At 37.9% G+C, this 17,485-nt stretch overlaps 2 protein-coding genes across 8 annotated transcripts in view; one reads left to right on the forward strand and one right to left on the reverse strand.

Annotated features, from left to right (window-relative positions):
- Positions 1-17,485, forward strand: part of USP15 (ubiquitin specific peptidase 15) — a 71,044-nt gene that overhangs the window by 14,522 nt on the left and 39,037 nt on the right. For 3 of the 7 annotated variants that reach the window (XR_009156126.1, XM_058191169.1, XM_058191171.1), the window contains one exon: positions 16,223-16,306. The exons of 1 other annotated variant lie outside the window; for it this stretch is intronic. Coding sequence is in view for 2 of the 6 variants with exons in the window: in XM_058191169.1 (XP_058047152.1) it covers positions 16,223-16,306 (84 nt within the window). In the remaining 4 variants the exon portion in view is untranslated. Of the gene's footprint in view, positions 1-16,222; positions 16,307-17,407; positions 17,476-17,485 lie in introns of those variants that run through there. 3 more of the 7 variants (XR_009156127.1, XM_058191172.1, XR_009156128.1) reach the window with 3 other exon arrangements.
- Positions 3,673-15,732, reverse strand: LOC131202313 (uncharacterized). The gene is made up of 2 exons (XM_058191176.1): positions 14,707-15,732; positions 3,673-11,628 (listed from the first exon to the last, which is right to left on the reverse strand). Exon 2 carries the CDS (start codon positions 11,269-11,271, stop codon positions 10,246-10,248), a length of 1,026 nt encoding a protein of 341 aa, XP_058047159.1. The 5' UTR covers positions 11,272-11,628; positions 14,707-15,732; the 3' UTR covers positions 3,673-10,245.

The raw sequence follows: 17,485 nt of genomic DNA on the forward strand, positions 1-17,485 counted from the left end.
CTATTGCTTCTCCAAATAACTAATTATTACTGTTTTACAGTTGTCCCTGAGAATCTCCATTTTGTTGGTAATTAAACAGAAATTTGAACCTGGCTTTCATTCCTAAACGGTTGTGCCTGCAAAAATTAGTTTTAATGTGATAGATATAGAATCAATACTGTTGCTTTGCTATTGAACATGCACTCTGGGGTTGCAATAGAGGGCACAAGTAACCCCTGAAGTACAGTTTCAGAGAGGGAAACTAGATCAGTTGAAGAAATTATTTATGCTTACCAAAGGGTGTAGGATCTGACATGTTGATGCTGAAAAAATTTTGTGTTATCCCAAGGCTTCTGTGAAAGTTACCAGCAAATTATTGCTTGAAATGTGGTAGAATGGTAAATCGTTTAAAATAGTTATACTAACCCTTTAAATTAAATTGCTTTTAAACTGACATCTAAATTAATTTAAATTTAATTTTATATTGTACCATTTACTTTCTGAAGTTCACTGACAACATCTCTGAAAAACTGAGAATTGCTTTCTATTTTTTCATATGATGGTAGCCCCAGATCAACATTTATCTGCTGTAGTTTGAAGGAGCTTTGGGATTATCAGATAATTCCAACATCAAAGCAAACAGCTTCAGCTCTAAGATTGTTCTCAATTTTTCTTTTGGTATTACAATTCATTGGGAGACTTTAAACATCTTACAAAAAGTACTGCGTATTATATTAGTCATTCACACATTCAGATTTGGCTCCATTTCTAAAATACTGTTCATCTATAAATTACTGTTATTTAATTGTTCTGTATGTATGTGTATGTATGTATCTATAAAAAACATAAAGCGTATAGTTTTTGCATGGCTAATTGCATGGAATATGTAATAAAAATATATTAATGGTCCAAGACCAAACATAGTAAACACCAGCATATGACAAAAGAACTATAATAAGAAATTTTAAAATAGTGAGAAAATCCTAAAGCAGTTAGTAGCTAATTAACAGCATAAGGGACGAACCAGGTAGTTTCCAACAGGCTCCAGCTACTGGTAAGAATGTGGCAACCATCTTAGAAGTTTCTAAAAAGTTATCCAAGAAAAAGACAGTACCCTCTTGGTCACAATGAACATTAGAATTATTAACAAATGGAAGTGCTGAACTTGATTGCCATTGAGTATACAGTGAACATTTTAATAGCAAATGTGAGTCAGGCTGCAAGGATCATAAGTGTGGAAAACGGTCATAAAGTCACTTTCTTCAGTGCCGTCATAACTTTGAATGGTCATTAAACTGTTTTAAGTCGAGGACTGTGTTATGCAGGTGACTGTTGTCAAAATGGGAGAAACAAGACAAAACAATTGACCAGTGGAACAGCTTGCCACCAGAAGTTGTGGCTGCTCCATCACTGGAGGTTTTCAAGAAGAGACTGGACAACCATTTATGTGAAATGGTTTAGGTCCCTTCCAGCTCTATTCTGATTGATAGATTCTACCTATCAGTCTAAATAGAAACTAGTTTGGCTTTTCATATGGGAGGCTTATATACCTACTTTAAAGATAGCAGCCAATTCAGGCCAAAGAAAATACTGTGTGGAATATAGAGCATCTAGGAACAAACCAGGAGGAAGGAGCAATTGTGCTATAAAAGGGATGGGCTAGTAGTCACTTCAGCACCAAAAATGAAATGACAGTGTAGTCAGCTGAAATATTGCTTCTTATATTTGTTCATGTTGATAAATTTATAAAGTGTGAGACCACGCCTGGACTACTGTATTTTCAGAAGAATATTGATAGCTTAAAGCAAGAATAGAGGAGAATAAAAAGATGATACTCTGATAGTGATTATCAAAGTCTATCAGTATCAAAGATAATACTCTTAATAGAAAGATGATAGTCTAGATATCTCTAGATAGTCTAGAGCAGGGGTCTCCAACTTTGGCAACTTTAAGGCTGGTGGACTTCAATTCAGCTTTGCTGGCTGGGGAATTCTGAGAGATGAAGTCCACCAGGCTTGAAGTTGGCAAGGTTGGAGACCCCTGCTCTAGGTATTTAAGTGATACAAACATAATGCCATCACCATTATGTCTTTTCTTTAACATATGAACTCTTGGTTATGTTCTCAAAGTCACTGCAGCAATGAAAATGACAGGACAATGTAGTTGACTGAAATATCATTTTCTTACATTTGTTCATGCTGATAAATTTAACCAGTGTGACACCACATGTAGAGTACTGTGCATTTCCAGGGAAATATCGACAGATTAAAATAGGTACAGAAGAATGACAAAGATGATACAGCAATTTGAGGACATGCCCTCCAATTCCGTAATACTGTGATTCTATGGATTTAATACATGGCAGGATTGGGATAGACCAGTGATGGCTAACCTTTTTGCCATCGTGTGCCAAAAGTGGGGGGAGCGTGGGGGAAGGTCACGCGCGCATGTGCCCACACCTATAATTCAATGCCCCCTGCCCCCCCCAGGCATGCACGACCCCCCCCCATGCTTCCCCTGCTTTTTGCATGTGATGGCACGGTGGGCCTGTTTTTCGCCCTCCCCAGGCTGCAGAGGCTTTCTTGGAGCCTGGAGAGGGAGAAAACAGCCTTTCCCACCACCCTGGAGGCCCTCCGGAGGCCAGAAACAGCCTATTTCCTGACTTCCAGTGGGCCCAGAAAGCCCAAAAATCAGTTGGCCGGCATGAACGCTGAAGCTGAGCTAGGGCAACGCTCACGTGCTCACAGATATGGCTCCACCTGCCAGCTCCACACGTGCCATAGGTTTGCCATTACAGGGATAGACAGATCGTACCTTTCACTATTTTAATTGAGTATCACATACTTTAGAACTGTGTTTCTTTCCTTTTTATAATTATTTCTAGCCTAATGTAGAATCAGAATTAGAAACTTTCCTTGGATTCTACTGGTGTCCTTCGTTACTTTTGATTTAAACACTCATTCTTTATATATTTTTTTCAGATTATTTTTAAGCAAAAATTTACCCCAAACTAAAGAATATGCAAACTGATGTTAACTTTTTAGAAATCTTACTGTTGCAACTTCTTCTGTATTTTGTCACATAAAAGTATCACATTTGATTAAATATTTGTTCAGTGGAGTTGTGATAAAATGGCTTCCATAGGTGATCATTATAAATTATTACATATCAAAATAGAAGGAGAGACAGTTACAGTTGTGATTTAAAATTATTATATACGGGTAGTCCTGATTTATTACCATTTTTTCAGTGACTGTAGTTCAAGAGGTGCTGAACAAAGGAACTTATGCCTGATCCTCAAAGATATGGCCCCTCAGGATCCCAACAGCCATGTAACCAAAATTCAGATACTTGGTAACCTGGCCACATTTAACAACTGCAGGTGGTTGTTAACTCTATCCATCTATCTATTTTCCCCAATCTGTGCTCTTTTGGCCCACTGCACTTGGTGATCCCTGATGCCCTAGTTGACCTTCATGATTTTTATGTTCCCACTGCTGGCTAGGCATGCTCAGCCTGGACCTTTACGAAGTACCGTATTTTTCAGTGTATAAGACGCACTTTAATTTTTTTTGGGGGGGGAGACAAGAAAAAAAGAATTCTGCCTCTGCCTACCATGATCCTGATGCTGGTAGGCAGAGGCAGAATTCTTTTTTCTTGTTTTTTAAAATGTGTGTAAAATCTTGTGCCAAGCTCATTTAATTAATATGATTGCTATTCACAATTAAGATCAATTAATATTTAACTGGTTAATATTAATTATGTAAAAAGGCAGTTCCTAGTTTGCTTATTTCTATCAATGCTGGTTGGATTTGACAGGGAGTGGAGTTCAGAAATATTTGGGGAACCTGCAGGTTATTTAAAAACAATAAAACACAAGGACTGCACTAGCTGTGCTTTCAAAGTCCAGTGACCCCAGAAAGGAGTACATAAAGATTTCAGCAGTTCAAATTTTTGCAGCCCAGATTGGGTATGAAATACATATGTATCAAATACTTATGTCTTGAGTCCTGCGCATGAGCCAGGCTGGTAGCCGGCACTGTTGGATCAACATCTGCAGCAACCAGCTAATCGGGAGGCCAGAGCTTCGGCCAGATCCTGAAGGTTCCTGCTGGTTACTGCCATACTCCTTAGCGCCGGGCCGCGATGAACTGAGCCGCAAACAGCTGCATGGGCCACACCGCCTGGTCTACGACGTTGTCTTCCATCCGCGCACCCTGAGCTTGGCCGGCCACATGACCCAATTCCGCCGCCTGGTGAAATTTCTCCCAGCAACTGGACCGCACCAACGCCGTCCCCCTCAACCGCATCAAGTATAAGGGCATCCCGCAGGCCACACTGGTCCAGATGCTGCTGGCCGCAGGAACTCAACCGCCCCCAGAAGAGGCTGGAGACCCAGACAATTCCCCCTTGCTGCCTTTCCCTTCGCCCTACGTCTATCCGCCTCCCATCCCGCAGTATGAAGTTCCAAGACCCCCTCCGCCCAAACCAGCCCCACCTGCCACCACTCCACAGTGGAGTCTCCGTCACCGCTCCTACATGGACCTTCAGGGATATTGCAATAGCCGGGACTCGGCACCTAGGCCAATCCCCCGCGGGTTGGTAATGACCATTGAACTGCCGTTGCTCAGCTCTGCCGCCCAGGCCCAGTTGGTGATCCGTGGCCAGGAACTCTAGCTGGACTCACAGCGTCGTGCTGCCTACCACCTGCGTGTCCCGTTGCCCTACGCAGTGGATGAGAGCCGTGGCTGGGCCATGTTCAACAAAGCCGCGTGCCCTCCTCCTCCTTTTCTGCAAATTGCTTCGGAGAATTGAGAAAAAAAAAAAACACTGGAAAATGCCATGCAGGGAGGCAACGCTTCAGGCAATGGGGGAAGAAAACATGAACACTCTTTTTCCTCCCCCATTGCGTTTTCCGGCGTTTTTTCTCTCTCTCAATTCTCTGAAGTAATTTACAGAAAAGGAGGGGGGTGCATGGCTTTGCAAATTGCTTCGGAAAATTGAGGGGGAAAAATGCAGAAAACACCATGCAGGGAGGCAACACTCTTTTTCCTCCACGATTGCCTGAAACGTTGCCTTTTAGTAGTGTCGTAGGCTGTCAACAGCAGCTGAGGCAGACTGGCTCGAAGCGAGCGCGCCTGCTGTAGCTGTATCTGCTCTAGGCGCTCCCATGCTCAACGAGCTGGAGGGGAGGCCTGTTGGCTATCCCAGAGCCGAGCGTTGTCGCCGCTTCTTCAAAAGGATTCGGGCAGCCTGGCTCGCAAAAAGCGCTCTTACCGTGGCTATGTTGATGCCGAAACAGCAGCCGCTTTCCACAAGATTTTCGGCCGACAACCTCCGAAGAGTGGGGGGAGGCGGTTGGGCAGGACTACATTTGGCATATAAAATGCACCCAGATTTTCACCCTCTTTTTGGGGGTAAAAAGGTGCCTCTTATACACCTTATACACCAGGTAGCTCCTGGTTGCACAAGACTTTCTTCTGAATATTGTTCATGGCAGTTTCTTGTGAGATTTGGGAAGATGGTCTCACATGCTCAGCAGCTGCCTCATGAAGGGCCAGGGGAGGCAACCCTCATGAGCAGTGGGAGCAAGAAAAGAGCGAAGGTCAGCTCGGGCAGCAGAGTGCGGAACAGCAGGGAGCTTGGAGGGCAGGCTGGCAAAGGCAACAGGAACTGGACTGAGGTGGCTGAGGTCTTCCAGGCCACTGTGGCTTTGCACAATGCTGCTTTTTGCAATCCTAGAGGTATGATACACCAAGAAGTCCCTGAGCTGTAATACAGCAAGCCACCCAGAGCCATGCGGTTTTGGAGCTACTTGGCATCCTGCAAGGCAAGTTGCAGAGCAGCTAAAAGGGCAGAATGGTGGGGCAGATAGTGGGGGGAGTTGAAGAGGAGGCCGAGTTTTACCAAAGCTTGAGCTGGGAGAGACCAAGCCTGGAATGACTTCAATTGGAGTTGGTACTCTATAAGTTGTAATTCTCAGTTAATGATAGCAACAGGAAGTGCCAGGATTGCCATCCCCAAGTGATGCTGTCACTTAGTGATGCCCTATGACCACATTTCTTAGTGACAGAAATTCTGGTCTCAATTGTGGTCAAAAGTTGAAGACTACCCATAAAGATTACTTTTAATTATTGTGGTGTTTAAAAAATAAGACTCAGTATTGTTGTTATGGGACTTTAAACAGAATTTATTAATGTCCAGAGTATTTAATAATTTTTAAACAAAAGTTAAGGATCTGTGGATGATTTTTTCCTTTTAATATTGGAGAATTGTTTGTGAAAAAAGAAACAATGGTATCTGAACAGTCTAACCATCTGTACACTGCTAAAATTTTCATGTCTACAAACTTTAACTGTGTGAAATGGTACATTATAGGGCAGAACATTTTCAACCAAGGTACCTCAAATGGACTAACTTGCAGAATGTGTCCAAAATATGGGACCCATGACTCTTGTGGTATTGAAGTTTAATTTTATGAACCATTTTATGACATAAAAATTAACATACAGCATTTTATGACATAATACAAAATGTCATGAAACATTTCCTGAGGTCAACTGCTGATGTTTGTCTCTGGTAAACAGTTCAACATGGACTACTTTCAAGATAGATACATCACTGAATAATTCCCCCCCCCCCTTTTTTAAAAAGAATTTCCCAGTATATTAGAAGCTCTTCCATTGTTGAGTAATCTGCTAATCTGGTATGGAAATGCCTTTGAAACAAGATTGTCTAGATGTCTAGTTATATCTAAATACAGAATGATATCTAAGAAAACTGTTGGGACTCAATATTTTTTGTTTGTTTGTTTTTGGTAACAACTTTTGCTACTAAGCCATTAAGTTAACTTGATAACAGAAGTAAGACTGTACTTCAGATGGCAGAGTGCATGTTTTGCATAACAAAGTTGTAAACTATAAATACTCCTCCTAATCTTGTAGCTGACTGGACTTTAGAAATCAACTGTTTTTGACTGATACTTGTTTTATATTTTTCCACTTGGAAATGTATCAAAAATTATTATATCATGATGGGGGTTCTTATTAGAGGAGCATATGTCTGGCAGGAAAAAAAACACATTTCACCACTGTGCAGCATAACCAGCAAATCAGGGGTGGTATTCACTTACCTTCGCTACCGGTTTGCAAATGTGAGCACATGTGCGTGCTCACTTCTCTTGCATGCACCACCTCTGTGGAAGTGCAGGGCCTTCCATGCATGCGCAGAGCATCAAATATGGGACGTGAAGATGTCGGGCCGGGTGGGTGTAGCTTCCCACAGCCGCTGCTACCAGTTCACCCTAACCGGATAGAACTAGCTGAATACCACCATTGCAGCAGATCCATAATCTAGGAATATTATATTTCTCCTTTATTAATGTTCAGTCCTTTTTTCAGGGCATTGCCATTAATGATAACATTAAAGAAATCAACTTTGTGCTAGGTACTGGACCTTAATAAATAGCACCAGATGAGAACTCTATACTCAGGTAGTATTTGCTTACAGCTCATACAATAATAGCAATTTTTGAACCAATATTAATGTTAAGCAAAAAAAGTCAAAGATTTTAAGAATGAATGCCAATGACCAGACTTTTTTAGAAGTTAAGTCTTGCTCAAAGGGAGAAATGTTAGAGACTTCATTATTACCCAAAGATCTGAGGTTGCTAAAGACCTGAGGTTTAATCTTGTATCAGTTCTCTATTTAAATTTTAAATGGCCCCATCAGTGGGACTGTCCTGCCAAATAAGCCTTTTGGGAATGAACCACTTGTTGACTATTACTGGCTTCCCACAGTATAGTTCATTCACCACACAATGTGAAAAAGAAGTCATGTTTGGAATGACTTCCCAGTAATACCAACAATACTACTGAATACAGAGTTGGCCATGCCAGACAAACTACACCTTACATCAGTGTTCCTCAGTCTCAGCAACTTTAAAGATGTGTGGACTTCAACTCCCAGAACTCTCAGAACTCTCAGCCAGCAAGGTTGAGAAACACTCCCCTACACAATTACAGAATTGTAATAATAGAAGACATATCCAGTGGCATGATAAGCATACAACAACTACATTGAATTACTAAAATTTCTAATCACCTCATTAGCTTATTGACAGAAGAGTCCCGTGTGAAATGCATAGCAAATTCTGAAGACAGGCAAGGTTCCAGGCATTGACCAAGTTTTGCCAAAAGCAATAAAACTGAATCCCAAGTGGTGGGCCCCAGTACAAGCTTTTCTGCTTAGAACTATCAACCAAAGTGATAGTAGAGAATTGGGCAGGGAAGATAATCAGCATCATACACATGTATAAAAAAGAAAACAGATAAGATCCAGCTAATTACCAATATAAATCAGTAAATTATATGCCCAAATATTACATTTCAGGATTGGATTGAGGCAAATTATTGAAAAAAATGGCTTCAATTTACATACTTGTTTTCCATCATCCCACCCAGAAGCATATACAAGAACTGCAACCTTCCTATGCATGACTTTTCTGGATTTCAGTTTTCTTTTGAATATGTCTCAAGAAATATCTTGTAGCCTGGGATGTCAAATTGGCGGCTTGCGGGCCAGATGCGTCACACGCAAGCCACGCCCACGCCAGCTCCACAAAGAGGAAAAACGTGATATGTTACATGACAACAATGTGACGTGGCAAGTTTGACACCCATGCTGTAGACAAAACTTTGCAATATGCTGATTGACAAGCAACAGCTTCTTTTTTTTTCTTCAGACTACCAGTATTTGTATTAAAACACTTCCTGCAAATAATGTTATTAGAGGCAATAAACATGCAGAGCGGGGTCCATCAACGATGAATTTTGGCAGTTTCCTTATTCAATCTATATATTTATTTGATGACATCAACTCTCAGTAACCCCAGTTTCTTCATTACCAACTAGTAGTCTGCAGGGGATCCATCCTTTTAAATGCAGATGTTGCTTCCATTGTATACCAACTCAAGTTGGGCTCAAAAGAGGAAGGAAATCAATCATATACAGTGAGCAATTCTGTTATATTCAGTTATCATGGCTTTCAGGAAAAAAGAATGGAAACCTGAGCTTTAAATATCTTGAAATGGCTTTTGATGCCAAAGAGTCATGGCCATCATTATCATGTCTCTGAGGCAACATTGTGATCTTTTGCTAACACTGGGCTTTTTTTTTTTTTCCTTCCAAGGGAGATGTTAGATCTTTTGGTCTTATTTTTTAAAGCAGGGGTGTCAAACTCACGGCATCAAGTTGTCATCATGTGACATATCACAACTTTTTCCCCCTTCACTAAAATGGGGGTGGGCATGGCCAGTGTGTGACACATCCAGCCTATGGGCTGCAAATTTCACACCCCTGTTTTAACATATTAAGCTCCTCAAGAATTTTTTTTCTTTAGTAAGCAAAAATTGATTTTCCAATTCTTTAATCTGATTTTTATCCCTTTCCATTTTAATTTTATAATTTTTATATTTCCTACTTGATAATTTTATACTCTCCCCTCTAAACACCGCTTTCATCGCATCCCAAACAATTTCAAATTTAACCTCCCCATTATCATTTAGTCTCCAACTTTCCTCCAATTTTTTAAGTATCCATTTTTTATCCTTTTCATTTTTATACAGTTTCTCCTCATATCTCCAATAACTTCTTTTTTTCTCAAAATTAAAATCTAAATCCACCATAACTTCTGCATGATCAGAATCTTTAAAAATTCCCACATCTACCTTGTCCACATTATTCAACAAATCTTTAGAAAGAAAAATATAATCAATTCTAGAATATGTATTATATATCTTAGAGAAAAAAGCAACTCCTCTGGCTTTTGAAGTTCCAAATGCTTTTTCATATATTTGCATACCTTTTATATACATTCTATTTGAATCTTCAGATTTCTGATGGGTTTCTTGTAAAAATAAAATATCTGGTAAATCTCTTTTAATCTTAAATTCCAATCTTCTTCTTTTAATCTGATTCCCTGTACCCTTCACATTCCATGACATTATTTTTATGACTCCCATTTAAACTGTAAATTTTTCAATCCTATCCCCGCCTCTTCCTTTCTGTGCCCAAAACCCAACATTAAACTCCCATATAACCAACATTTAACATAAAAAAAACAATAAAAAAACAAAAAAGACAAAAGACAAAACAAACAATAAAAAACAAACAATCTTCTTCCCCCACATCCTCATCGGTTTCACCTCTATAAAGAGAATGGGGGAGAGGGGACGTGCCAATGTCCGGGTCACTTCTTTCGGGCTGTCTATTTAAATTCGTCACTCAAGAAAAAAGAAAGTGGTAGCTCTCTCCCGCATTCAGCTTCGTATTTTCCAAGACTCTTATCTGCTTCTTCTCCTGCTGTATCCTCACGACTTTTCTTCTGTTCGACCAACACAGGTGAGATTTCTTTCCTCTTTAACCCTTTAGGGTCTTGCCCCCCAATAGCCCCTTTTTCTTCTTCTGGAGTTGATGTTTCCACAAGTATTCCACCCATCTTAAGCATTTGATCTTTTATCTCCATTAAATCCTCCTCCTTGATCAGTCCAAGCTCCTGTAAATATAGTATTGCATCTATGTCCGGGGTAATTGTACGCATCCTTCCTTTATAAAAAAATTTCAATTGTTGTGGTAGCCTCCAATTATATTTAATTCCGTTATCTCTCAAAACCTTTGTAATTGGTTTAAAAAAAAATCTCCATGCCCTTTCTTCTCTTGATATATCCGGGAAGACTTGAATAGTCTTCCCTTCAAACTTCAAAGCATCTCCCATCTCTCTCACCTTGGCCATAACTTCCAGCTTATCACTAAGATTTGCAAACCTGACAAGCACATTCCTGTTGAAACCATTTTGCCTTCTATATCCAATTCTAAAAACATTTGCCAGATCTGTTATTGTAAACGTAATTTGCGTGTCAAGATCATTAATCCATTTTAAAACCCACTGTTTCAAATTATCTACCTTTTCTTCTTGAATTCCTCGAATAACCAAATTGTATTTCCTCATTTCTTCTTCCAGGAGACAAATTCTCTTGTCTTGCTGCTCATTTTTGTAAAATATTTCACCAATTTGCCGATCCACTTTTGCATCATGTACATGAATCTGCTCAAGTTCATCTTTAATAATTGTCATTTCCACTGTTTGTTTTGCAAAATTTTCATTCATTTCTTGTTTCATTTTTTTCATTTCCAATGTCAAATTATCCATACGCTCCGATAATCCTGCTATTTTTTCCCCAATTTTGTTTAAAGCCGCAGCAACTTGCTGCATTTCTGAAGGTTGTTGAGTCATTTTAAAAAGTTTTCAAACTAGTATTTCAAATTACTTTTGCAGAGGGTCTTAATGAAGATCAAGGGACAGCAATTTTTTAATTGAAGCCGAAGCGACTTATTTTGCACTCGAAAATTTATTTCTCAACAGCTTGTAATTCATAGTCACTCCACAGAGAACGCAGATAACTTCACAGCTTTCAAACAATAATCAGTGCCATTTTTTCTCCACGTCAGCAAAAGAAAAGAAAAAAAAAATTACTGCTTCATGACACCCCTGTTTTAAAGCTAGAACATTAACTCAAGTGCTTTATACAGGGATGTTTAAAAGTTTGTGAACCTTTTTGAGTTTCCATCTGAACTGGAATAATCTGGGCAGCTGCAAGATGAAAAAAAGTGATACGAAACATATGGATATATAGTGCTAAAAATTAGCAGCCTTACTCTGAATATTTAATATCAATAATAAAACAATAGAGATGTACTTCTAGAGGCTGTCATAGGAGAAAAATATTTAACCTCATTATGTTAATTGCTACCAATAATAATGTCTCTGTTTTAAATACACTTGCTATAAAGGGGTATTATATTATCTTTTCATTATAAAACTACGTTCTAATGAATTTTAACTTCCTGATTTTTGTCTCAGAGCATTTAATAATGATATACAGTATACCTTTCTGTTGCCATATCTACTCTCTGGAATGATTACTCCTGAAACATACTGTACAGGTTGTAGGTAGCCAATTACCTATTAATTGTTGTAATTTTAACTGTAATTATATATTTTTGATGTATACACACAGATTCATCTATATTTGAATTGGGCAGCCATATAAATTTCATAAATAAACAATAAATTGTATTATCAACAAACCAAAACAGATTATAAATGCATTTCTAAAGAGCATTTAAGGAAAGTTTTTAGAACGTGACTTTTCTGTGGGTGCTTATTGAATATCTACACAGTCCAAAGTTCTTATATTTTCATGGTTTATTAGTATTTATTCATAAAGATTTATTAAAAAATTCAAATAGTGGATAATCAAAACATCACTTTTAAATCTTAACCTTCACGAAGGTAATTAGTGAAGTCTTTTTTTTCTAGTTGCTATGGCATGGTCATGTTGCCCTGTTTTATTATTACTTTTAAATATGGATTAAAGCTAGTATATTTCAGCTTCAACTTTATTTTCTTGATACATGTTTTATGTCTAGAGGATAATAAGTAGAGTTGGAATGCTAGAGTACATAGTAAACTGTTAGTGAAATATGGTCTTTTGTCTATTATATACAATGATGTAAAATGGGAGTTGAAAACCAGCAAGTGCTTTTTCTTTTAACCAGTTTAAGACTATTATCAAAATTTCTACATTAGGCTCATCTTGATTTGTAGGCATCTTCAGTTAGTATTTTAATTATTACTCAAATTTACACACCACCCATGTCACTATCCAAGTGATTCCAAGTGGTTTACAAATAAAAATACAATAAACTTTATACAATGAGAAATGAAACAGATATTTTATATGTAGTGATATTTCTAAAACAGAGCATGGCTCAACCACATATAAACACATTTTTTGTTTCCTTCTTCTAATTTAAACATTGTTGGAAAAAAATCTTTATATCAAGTGATATTATAGGTAATTCTTGTCTTACAATCACAATTGGGACTAGCACCTCAATCATTGAGTGAAGCAGTCATTAAGAGAGGTGTCACATGACTAGTTACAATATCAGCATTCCCCGTGTTGGTTATTAAGTGATTGTGTGCGTCGTTAAATGTACAGAATCCAGATAAGAAGTGTGAGAGAACCTGGGAACCTCCACTCAGGAACTGAAAGTCCTCCCTGCCAAAATCCAAGCAGCATTTTCAGCCCCTGAGCAGAAAGACACTTTTGCATGCAGTCTACACCAGATCTTCCAGAGCCTCTGCACCCCTCTTAGGCATGCCATGCTCCTTTTCTTAGTGTGCTGTCTCTCCACTCAATAGCTGAAAGTCCTAGCAAAAATCCAAGCAGGATTTACAGCCCCTAAATAAAGAGATACTAGCACAAAACCTACACCAGGGTTCCCAGAGCCTCCCTGACCCACCTGAGATACTCCATTCTCCTTACATTATCATGCTGATTCTACACTCCCTGCTTGGATTTTGACTTCTTCTCATCTCTGGGGAATGGCTGAAAGAACTGCCTCTCAAAGGAGTTCAGCTCCCTCTGTGCACAGAAGGGAATTCCTTCAGTGGTATACAGGAAAGGTGCCAAAAACCTCAATAGTTTGGTTTGGTTTCTTCATCCTACTGAAGAAGTTCAACTCTCCACTGTTCCTTGAAGGGAATTCCTTTGGTAAGATACAGGAACAGAGCCAAAATCTTCAAGGTTTTGGCTCTGTTTCTACACCCCACCAAAAGAGGTCAGCTTCTTTTGGGAAATGGCTCTTTCTCTTGGCAGGTGGTAGCAGTTTGCAGCCATCTCTGTCAGCTTCACCATTAACTTCCTGGGAAAAACTATCAGAGAACATTGCAAATGGCGATCACATAATCACAGGGCATTTGGCAACTAGTCATAAGTGCAAACTGATCATGATTACATGACTGCAGGGTTGGTAAAGCAATTTTTTGTAATGGCCAGAAGTGCTTTATGAGTCATAAGGCAGCCTTCCATGGCCATTCTGGACCATTGTTAAATAAACAGTTATAAATTGAGGACTACCTGTGTTAAGATATTTAGTCATTCAAAACAAACACAGGGTGGCACAGAATGTTACTATATGTGATTAGATATCACAGTCATGCCATAACATTTAGAACAGTTTTCATTATTAGGGTTTACAGATAACTTATGCTGCCCTCATGATTATGGATATGTGTTTTTGTTTAGATCAGGTCATAGTCTGTCCTTTCTGAAAATACATAAATTTGGCTCTTTTTCTGTGATAAGAACATTCAATTTTAAAAAGCTAACATTTGATTAGAATTTGGTGGCTTGTGATTTAGAATGAGAAAAAAAATGGAAGCAGCATTCTTTTGAATAATATTTTGATGCCATGGAAGAAATGGCAGCTACACCATTTCCCATCAAAATGCAACTGGATAAAAACCAGAAACATGCATTTTTCACTGCAGGTACCTCCCAGTTTTCAACTATTATGTGGGTGCTAATCCCACTGTAAATTCCAATTTTGTGAGTCTCTTTTTGGAACTATGAATGCTATAGATATTCCAAAATGAACAGGAAAGGAAAAACCTTGGTACTTGGTGCACAAATGGAGCATCTCTGATTTTTGGAAACATATCTGTTTTTGTTGCTTCATGAGGAAAGCATCACATCATCATCATTCATTGCTTTATACATCAATATGGACTGATATCAAGGAATCTGCCAACAGTTCAGAACAAAACCTTTCCTGATCCCACAACAGTCATTAATTCAAAGCCAAGACTTTAAATCATTACCTTTCCAAGAAGCTTTGTCAAGACAGAGGAGCAGAATGAGAAGTTCTTCTCTAATACACAGATGTTTGTGGCTTCTATTGGACAAGTCTTGAAGCAGTTCGTTGAACATCAGGCAACTTTTTTTGAGACAGAAGAAAAGCCCTATATCAACAGTTTTGATAAAGAGCAGTTTGTTCACTTTTTAACATTAGCAGATATTTTCAGCCAACTGAATAAGACATATCTTATTGTTCAAGGCCTTTTAGTCATCATTGTAGATGCAGCTAAAAAAACAAATGAACTCTTTTGGCCAAGTTGTCATTCTGAAAGAACTTTGGAAGTAGACAACTATATCAACTTTCAATTGCTGAAGGAAGCACTTCTACAAGCTGCAGACAAAATATTGACAGATTCTCCACGGGTATCTGCAAACATGTGGAAATTCTGCAGAACTCTTTTGAAAGTTATTTCTGCTCAGACACTTTAAAATTGAACTATGGATTTATAGTTCTTTCCTTGCTGGTATAGATAACATTAGTGATACAAATCCTGCCAAAGCAGCAAATGATGCTAATGAATTCAACTTGAAGAGTTTTGGAGAATTCTGATGTTCTTGTCACAAGTGTCCTTATTCTAATAAAGCAAAATATGGGAGTTCTGATCCCATTTGGTATCATCTTCTTTGTCAGTCATGGTTGTCAGCACTTGTTGCATCAAAATAAAAAAATCAAAATAATTTAGATATCAGAGATGACATGCACATTGTCATATCAAATGCCTCACTCAATTTCAACATCTGATTGAAGCCAAGCAACATCTCATTACATTCTCATTAAATTCACTTTAGAGGAAAATTAAATTTATTTTTGTTTTATTTACACAATTTTTTTTAGGAACTGGACATTTTTGCATCAAAAACAAATGGAAGAAACAACAATCTTCAAAAGTCTATTTTTATATTCTTCATTAAGAAAAATTAGTTTATAGTGCAATAAAATAAATTGTATGCAAAACATTGTAATACACATTTTTCTATGGAGGTCTATGTTCTTTATCAGATTCTGAAAGGGTATGTGACCTAAACAAATTAGGAATCACTGTTCTAAAATACGAAGTGAACAAGTGCTTTAAGCTGCTCTTACTTCCATAATTTTTTGACAATATTGATGCACCTTTATTAATAACTTGCATTATAAAATAAAAAAGCCTTGTTTTTAGAAGTGATGTCTTTCATTAGCATCCAAACTAATTTTTGGTACTGGTCATTTTTTTTGCTAAAGCCCAATTTGGAATTTGGCTGACCGCTTACACCTATGATTTGGTTGAAGGTTTTAAACGTGATAATTTTTTTAATGTTTTTTGAGTGATTTTTTTAATGATTTTTGAAAATGGGCAAGATAGAGTACTTGGGTATTTGTTACTTTGATCATAAGAATCTTTTTTTACGTGCATTGCTTCATGTTAGTTTTTCCTTTTTCATTATTTATTTTACAATCTCAACATTTTTATCTAATTTAACATTTTCATATTTTTAAAGGTCCCCAGGTGCATCCAATTTTCCAACTTTACCAAAGATCTCTCCATCTCTATCAAATAATTATAACAACATCAACAACAGAAAGTAAGCACTGTATCTTAAAGAACTTTTAATTTTAATCATCCAAGTAAAGTTTCAAAAAGAGATTGTTTGTAAGTCTAGAAAAATAACTTGGATGCAGTTTATTGCTATGGAAATGTAGGGGGCACCAAGACTTAAAGAACACAAAAACCCTAATGAGTTGAGAGAAGTGTTTCTGCTTTGCTTCTCAGAACCTAAGAACGGTAACATGCTTTGTAGCATCACTTTCTGATATGGGACATTAACACACTTAAGAAAATTCTTTAGCAAGAAAGGACCACATGCAACAGCAGTCATGTAACTTATTGATCAGGTTCTCCTAGTTTAGAGATTTTTCCTAGTTTTGGGAAGGTTTGAGATTTTTGTGATTGTTTTGAAGTATGTGAGTTATGTGTAATGACAAAAGCTATGCATATGCTTCATATTGTTATTACATCATACTTCTAATTGTTTCCCTAACAGAAATATAATATAGTACAATAGTTTTAAAACATTGTCTGCCAAATAGTTTAGTACATTTGGAGTTGTATATGATAAATGCATTGCATTTTCTGCAGTTCATTACAAATATGAATATATATATAGGGAGGGAGGGAGGGAGGGAGGGAGGTCTTTGGTTATTCGGGTATTCTCCCGCGGAAAATTGGAAGTGTCTTGGCGACGTTTCGATGAAGTCTCATTTGTCATCTTCAGGCTGGTGTTTACAGCTTCGTGCTTCTAGGAGCACCATTGCTCCTAGAAGCACGAAGCTGTAAACACCAGCCTGAAGATGACAAATGAGACTTTGTCGAAATGTCGCCAAGACACTTCCAATTTTATGCGGGAGAATACCCGAATAACCAAAGACCTACATACAAACATTCGTGAAAACCTCAGAAAATACACACACACACACACACACACACACACACACACACACACACACACACACACACACATATACATATATATATTAGGCTTATTGCTTTCTGATACACATACTGGGAAAAAATGGTAGTTACAAATGCAATGTTGCTTCTCAAAATTTGTGGCTATGACGCAATTGTTAAAATGTTTTAGTGTTTCATAGTAATATTTCTAAATATTTTATACAATATCTTCCAGTTAAATACTGCATTTATGAGAAGGGAGTTTTCGTATGGGGCGAAGTGGCATTTGTGCTTCTACTAATTGTGAGTAGCC

This window comes from Ahaetulla prasina, chromosome 7 (assembly GCF_028640845.1).
Source record: "Ahaetulla prasina isolate Xishuangbanna chromosome 7, ASM2864084v1, whole genome shotgun sequence".
In the NCBI taxonomy this organism is placed as follows: domain Eukaryota; kingdom Metazoa; phylum Chordata; class Lepidosauria; order Squamata; family Colubridae; genus Ahaetulla; species Ahaetulla prasina.

Coding starts and splice junctions, on each gene's coding strand:
- LOC131202313 (XM_058191176.1), bottom strand. CDS start 11,271: ATGACTCAACAACCTTCAGAAATGCAGCAAGTTGCTGCGGCTTTAAAC.